Here is a 7641-nt window from a genome sequence, read left to right as displayed (position 1 = left end):
TCATTAAGATGGAGCAAAAGCACAAAATCATCCAATATTTGTTTATATTTGTGCCAGCAAGTACTATAATTTGACATCTGAATCTTCTCATTGGATCATAATTACTTCTGATCTCAAGCACCAGACAAATACAGACAGAAAAGAACAATTTACTGTCGGAGATTGTTTCAGCTGACCTACATCATGGTAAGTTATAACACAAACACAGTTTTCAGTACCTATATGTATACATCTCATTTTATTTAGTTTTTTAAGGTGATTAAACCTTGGTAAGTACATATTTATCAGGCATAAAGTATAATCAATAAATTTGATAGTTACAAAGTTTACATATTGGAATACCCAGTAGCTGTTTGAGTAGTGAGAAAATCTTTCATGTAAAGGGGATTTCCTTTGTTATAATTCGTTCTAAATCTAGATAAATACTAAACTTTAGATATATCACAGTCACAATCCATTCACAACATATTTACTCTTCAGTCACTCCCATCAAAGTTTCTCTAGATATTCCACAACAATATCTAAGCTCTCTTTGGTGAGGGGCTACTTTCATTTGTGGAATCCAAACTCATACTTGGAATAGATACTGTTATACCTCTGGATGATGTGCTTTCGTTGTCCTGAAACAGAATTGTGATAAAATTAATTGACTTATATATTGTATAGTGTTTCACACAGGAAACAAGAGCTGTTGGAGAACAGTAAAGCTCCCCTATTCAAAAGAAGTTGACGTTCAAGTATTTACTATTTATACATGGAAATATGACAAATAAACAGACTCAAAAAAAAAACCTAAAGGGCCCCAAATTGGTTGTATTATCACGTTCAGCATCCATACACATTAGGAAAATAAAATCATAAACATTTATGATGACTTAAGCTTACAGCATCCATACACTTTAGGAAAATAAAATCATAAACATTTATGATGACTTAAAGTGAACAGTCGGGCAAGGATGCCTAAAGTCGGTAAAAATGGTGTGAATGTATCTAGTATAATTTCTTATGAAATAGAAAAATAAAATCTCTCGTCAAAATCTGTCTGCGTACGAAGAAATTAATTTAAAGTATAGCAATCCTAAAACATCCTCCCGGCTGACTATGTCCGTGGTTACATTTCCACGCAGCCTCGCTTTCAATGCTTTCAACTTTTCTTTATTTCAATGGTCAGAACTGGGAAACGTAAGCAGAACTTGACCGTCGTATTAACAGGTGAGAACTTTTGGAAGGCCAATGAACTAATTTCTAGTCCAAAGTAAACAAAATTTAGATGCAAGTAAACATTTGAATTTCCCGCTTCAGCCATTTAACCACAACAGCTAAGTTCAATGTGATAAAAAAATAGTCCCTATAAAAAATTGGAAAGATAACAAAATCTCAATGTTTTTCAATAGCTTTTCCGTTTACTTTCAATTATCCAAACATTTAAAAGATTTTTTCATAAGTTTCATAACCAAAATGGTTCATTCAACTATAATGTTAATTTTCCCGCGCGGACTAACATGGTGTCAGTAAACAAGACTCACATTCATTTATGTAGATATTACTACACCAAGTCTAGGCTGCATTTATTGGCTCATAATGCAGATCACGATTATCATTAGAGTAATGGGAGTCACAGTGGCAAAATGTAAATATAAGAAAATATCTTCAAATGGTCTAGTTGTTTACAGGGACTGTAGGAAACATTGGCCTAGCCATCTGAATCATGATTAACTTATAAAACTAAGGAATCCAGACATATATGCTTCATCATATATATAGGTATGCAAAAATATGCAAAAAATGATCAAAGTAAAATTGCAAATTTTAAGTTACGTTTCATACAATAAGTAATGAGATACTTGGATTGGCATTGGAGCTCTCTGTAGAAAATATGTATCTCGCGACATTGAAGTGGTCTACATTATACAGTTCCTGGAAGGAAATGACTCGAGATGTAAAAAATTGAATTTGATGTCCGTTTTTTCACCTTCAGGCTTCTGGAGGTGGTAATTATAATTATTTAATTGATCAAATCCAAACTTTTACCAGTGCTTAGTACTGATCTGATAGTGTTACATACATTATGAAAAGAAGCAAGAGTGATAAGGGATCTGAATTTCTATAACAATTACCTTAATTTGATGTTTACCGCCAATACAACAATAGTGTGAACGGTTTCGGTTGATCATTACATCAGCATGCTGTCCCTATTGCGAGTCACGCTGTCACTACACTCTCGATAACTTGGTCACAGTGTTGGTGATGTTATCTTGACGGTGTTGGCAGGTGGCGCTGTTTCGTCATACAAATTTGTCATGGGAAACATGGTTGTAAGTAGCCTAGCTGAACTACTGTCAAAATGGACGACTTTGTTGAGTGTGTTAACCCAAGTTATCAAGAGTGTAGAAACAGCGTGCCAGGCAATTGCGACAGCATGCTGATGTAGTAATCAACCGAAACCGTTCACAGTATTGTTGCGTCGGTAGTTATAGTTCAAAGGTCAAAATGTAGGTCACAATAAACTAGTTCAGATAAACAACACCACCTTGTTAAGGGATATAAATGTGGAGAATAAATGTTTGGTACTGGTGAAGAGAAAACCTTGACAAGATACCTATGGGCAATGTATGGAAGGACAAAATAATTGAAAATTTGTATGGCCAAAATAATGGGAAAGATGTAATGTAAATGTATCTACATACAGAAGCTGGGACACTAATTACTATTATCTTACCTGTTGTGTTAATCCCTGTAAACTGAGGTATTTATCCGATTTCTGTGAGATGGGAGAAATCGGTGGAGAAACAGGGTGAGAAGGAAGGCCATGCTGGAATGAAACAATTACAATTTGTAATGTGGAGATATTCACTTAAAATATCTAACTTCATGTAACATGACATATGACTTTGCACTCTGAGTCAAAATAATTAATAACTTTTATAAAGATGGTTACAAAAATAGCACTGCATCCATATACCGTAATGGATGAAACATGACAGGATGGATAACGCTATTTCATAGTGGGGACAATTTTGTGATGATTACTTTCAATATTTAAGCGTTATAGTGTGGTAAACAGAGATAGATATTCCACTCCAAAACATGATAAACATTGTAAAATGCTGAATATATCCACATTAAACAGGAAATGGAATATTTAACATTAGAGCCACCGACGGTGTAACAACACGGTGAATGAGAAGTGTACCTGTTGTTGGTTACGTTGTGCGAGGACCATGGCAGCCCGGAGTTCATTATCTGTCTCCTGTAAGGTATGGTGCTGGTCGAGGTGTTCCTGGTGCTGGTTTGTCTGCTGATGCATCAGTATCTGTAAGCGGGCTTGAGCCTCCTCGTGCTGCTTGTTCAGCTCCAGGATCTGAGCGGCCAGAACGTCCTTACTGTTATAGGAAGGTGGGGGTGGTAGACCATTGGTATGGGCTAGTTGTCTCTGATCCTGGCCTGAACTCACTAGACTCTGCGACACACTGGGGTACAAACCCAGACCACCTATACGTCCACTGTAGGAAGTCTGACCTCCGAAGGGATACTGGGTGCCTGCAGGACCTCCAAGTGATTGGGACATTCCTGGTTGCACAGAAGGTTGTTCTGGTACCTGCCCTGGTGGCCTAACACTACCCTGAAGTGGCACTCCCACATTAGACTGTACTAGAGGAATGGGCCGTGGCACCGACACCCTGGCCACGTTGCTAGTGAGGTACGGTCTACCCTGCATGCCTTGGACTCCCTGGTTCCCAGGATATGATGCAGAGGGGTGAACAAGGTTGTGACCCTGCAATGAGCTGCCGGCCACTGAATGGGCCTGGCTAGAGGCCAGAGACTGTGGAGGATTCCCAGGAGGAAGGCTCTGTAAGAAATTTGACTGGGGGTACCATGGCGCCCCCTGGGACTGCTGAGGACCAGCAGAGTCTGAATGGGCCTCAGGGATCTCTTGTGGAATGTTGGGTCTGATGACTCTGGCACCAGTTGTAGGGTGTAAAGCTGGGACATTAGACGGCTGGGTAGGGTCCGTGCGACTATCCACAGAACTGGCCCGGCTAGGGTTACTACTACTGGCCGGCCCATGCATATAGCTGATCCCACCAGCAGGGAAGTAACTGATATGGCCCGGAAGTCTGGCAGGAGCTGGCTCGTCCACTTTAATCACAGAATATCATAGTGAGACTCAGTTCACAGCATTTTATTCTTTTTCTAACAGCATGAACTTAATATATTTTGTTTAAAAATCAAACAATTCAATTTTTTCAGAAACTTTAGTGAAAACTAAACAAGAGGCCCAGAGGGCCTGTATCGCTCACCTGGTTCATTTTTTGGGGGTAATTCTGTAATTTAGTAATTAGTGATTCAAAAATCACAAAGACTCTTACAATTAGAAAAAAATAGCAAAATTGACTCCATGATTTGTTTAATTTTGAATCCCAACCATATAATGATGCTATAGATACCATATGAATATGCTATCCAATACATAGTTTCAGAGAGGAAGTAATTTATATGAAAATAGTAGCCTTAACCTTTTTGGCCCCACGCCTAAGGCCCCAGGGGTCAGCCCCATTATTTGTACAATTTTGAATCCTCACCCTATAAGGATGCTTCCATTGCATTATGAGTGCTATCCCATGCTTAGTTTCAGAGAAGAAGTCGTTTATATGGAAATAGCCAAATTGACCCCTTTTGGCCCCGCCCCTCAGGCCCCTGGGGGGTCAGCCCCATCATTTGTACAATTTTGAATCCCCACCCTATAAGGATGCTACCATTGCATTATAAGTGCTATCCCATGCTTAGTTTCAGAGAAGAAGTCGTTTATATGGAAATAGCCAAATTGACCCCTTTTGACCCCGCCCCTCAGGACCCCGGGGGTCAGCCCCATCGTTTGTACAATTTTGAATCCCCAACCTATAAGGATACTACCATTGCAGTATGGGTGCTATCCCATGCTTAGTTTCAGAGAAGAAGTCGTTTATATGGAAATAGCCAAATTAACCCCTTTTGGCCCCGCCCCTCAGGCCCCTGGGGGGTCAGCCCCATTATTTGTACAATTTTGAATCCCCACCCTATAAGGATACTACCATTGCAGTATGGATGCTATCCCATGCTTAGTTTCAGAGAAGAAGTCGTTTATATGGAAATAGCCAAATTAGCCCCTTTTGGCCCCGCCCCTCAGGCCCCTGGGGGGTCAGCCCAATTATTTGTACAATTTTCAGTCAGTAACCCATAAGGATGCTACCAGTCAAATTTTGTTGAATTCCGACCAGTGGTTATGGAGAAGAAGTCGATTGTTGACGGACGGACGGACGGACGACAGACGACGGACGCCACGGTATGGCATAAGCTCACCTTGGTCCTTCGGACCAGGTGAGCTAAAATTTAGCAAATTAATATAATAAGTACACATATCTAGTGAAATATATGTAAATGAGATTCGATTGATTAGAATACAACAGTAACACCCATTATCCACATGCAGAATGAATGCACACAAATCTATACATCTTATTAGGAATATAATACATCTTATTACCGTATATTTATTTTCGTTTCTTGATATTTCCATTTCATTATGAAAGAAATTTAAGCTTGATTAAAAAATAGATTTTTCAATGGAAGTGATAATGATTATGTAATATTACAGAAAAACATGCTGTGTTAAATATTATGAAAATGAAATGAATGAATCAAAACCATCAATTCACCAGGAGTCATGTCATTGAGTTTAAAGCACCTGTGTTTTGTTGATTTTCAGCAGGGTCCTCATCATCGTCCTTGTGTAGGTGAGATTTCCTGACTGGCGGAGACAACAGAACAGCTGCTGAAGCAGACTGAACATGGTTGGGGATAGCCGAAAGTTCCTGTGGCTGTTTGTCCTCATCCGATTCTGTTTACATTGTATGGAATTTTAATTCTACTCTCATAATTCTCACATTCTAACAAAAATGGTGTCAAGAGTATGGTAAATGAAAAATGTTTTGGAAAAGAAATTCACACTATGACATCAAACACTGAAAGTTGAAATACTTTAGAGAAGAGAATCACACATTGTCATAAAAACACTGAAAATTTGCGTAGTTAAACTCAATGTAAATTTGAGATAGAAAATTCTAGATAAGAAAACATTAGGACAGCACTGTTTTCCAAAATATTGTGCAAAATAATGAGCATGATAATGAATGGTTCAAACATAAATTATATTAGCAAACAGAAGAGCACACACACAAACGTGATGTCAGACCTTACCTGTGACAGACGGCACCGGAGGGGGTCCCCGAGGGGGAGTTCTCAATACATCTACTTCCTCTAACAAACCAGCCTTGTTCAGCGCGGCCTACAAACAGAAAAGTACTGAATGTAATGGGAACTGATGTCACCTAAACATCTCTACAGATATTGCTGTATTGTTTGGGAACTGATGTCACCTAAACATCCCTACAGATATTGCTGTATTGTTTGGGAACTGATGTCACCTAAACATCCGTACAGATATTGCTGTATCGTTTGGGAACTGATGTCACCTAAACATCCCTACAGATGTTGCTGTATCGTTTGGGAACTGATGTCACCTAAAAATCTCTGCAGATATTGCTGTATCGTTTGGGAACTGATGTCACCCAAACATCCGTACAGATATTGCTGTATCGTTTGGGAACTGATGTCACCTAAACATCCCTACAGATGTTGCTGTATTGTTTGGGAACTGATGTCACCTAAACATCCCTACAGATATTGCTGTATCGTTTGGGAACTGATGTCACCTAAACATCCCTACAAATGTTGCTGTATCGTTTGGGAACTGATGTCACATTAACATCCCTACAGATATTGCTGTATCGTTTGGGAATTGAGGTCACCTAAACATCCCTACAGATGTTGCTGTATCGTTTGGGAACTGATGTCACCTAAAAATCTCTGCAGATATTGCTGTATCGTTTGGGAACTGATGTCACCCAAACATCCGTACAGATATTGCTGTATCGTTTGGGAACTGATGTCACCTAAACATCCCTACAGATGTTGCTGTATTGTTTGGGAACTGATGTCACCTAAACATCCCTACAGATATTGCTGTATCGTTTGGGAACTGATGTCACCTAAACATCCCTACAAATGTTGCTGTATCGTTTGGGAACTGATGTCACATTAACATCCCTACAGATATTGCTGTATCGTTTGGGAATTGAGGTCACCTAAACATCCCTACAGATATTGCTGTATCGTTTGGGAACTGATATCACATTAACATCCCTACAGATATTGCTGTATCGTTTGGGAACTGATGTCACCTAAACATCCCTGCAGATGTTGCCGTATTGTAATGGGAACTGATGTCACCTAAACATCCCTACAGATATTGCTGTATCGTTTGGGAACTGATGTCACAATAACATCCCTACAGATGTTGCTGTATTGTTTGGGAACTGATGTCACCTCAACATCTCTGCAGATATTGCTGTATCGTTTGGGAACTGATGTCACCTAAACATCCCTGCAGATGTTGCCGTATTGTAATGGGAACTGATGTCACCTAAACATCCCTACAGATATTGCTGTATCGTTTGGGAACTGATGTCACAATAACATCCCTACAGATGTTGCTGTATTGTTTGGGAACTGATGTCACCTCAACATCTCTGCAGATATTGC

The 7641-nt window shown here is 39.5% G+C and overlaps 1 protein-coding gene across 1 annotated transcript in view; it reads right to left on the bottom strand.

Moving 5' to 3' along the window:
• Positions 1-208: 208 nt before the first annotated feature.
• The window catches only part of LOC138326067 (spindle and centriole-associated protein 1-like), a 30525-nt gene continuing 23092 nt past the window's right edge, over positions 209-7641 (bottom strand). Inside the window, exons 14-18 of the mRNA XM_069272193.1 lie at positions 6238-6325; positions 5726-5878; positions 3194-4140; positions 2720-2812; positions 209-620 (exon numbers count right to left, since the gene is read on the bottom strand). Of these exons, the coding sequence (XP_069128294.1) occupies positions 522-620; positions 2720-2812; positions 3194-4140; positions 5726-5878; positions 6238-6325 (1380 nt within the window). The 3' untranslated portion in view covers positions 209-521. The remainder of the gene's footprint in view (positions 621-2719; positions 2813-3193; positions 4141-5725; positions 5879-6237; positions 6326-7641) is intronic.

The sequence above is a fragment of the Argopecten irradians genome, chromosome 6, assembly GCF_041381155.1.
Source record: "Argopecten irradians isolate NY chromosome 6, Ai_NY, whole genome shotgun sequence".
Taxonomy (NCBI): Eukaryota; Metazoa; Mollusca; class Bivalvia; order Pectinida; family Pectinidae; genus Argopecten; species Argopecten irradians.
This window is presented reverse-complemented; position numbering and strand designations above follow the sequence as displayed.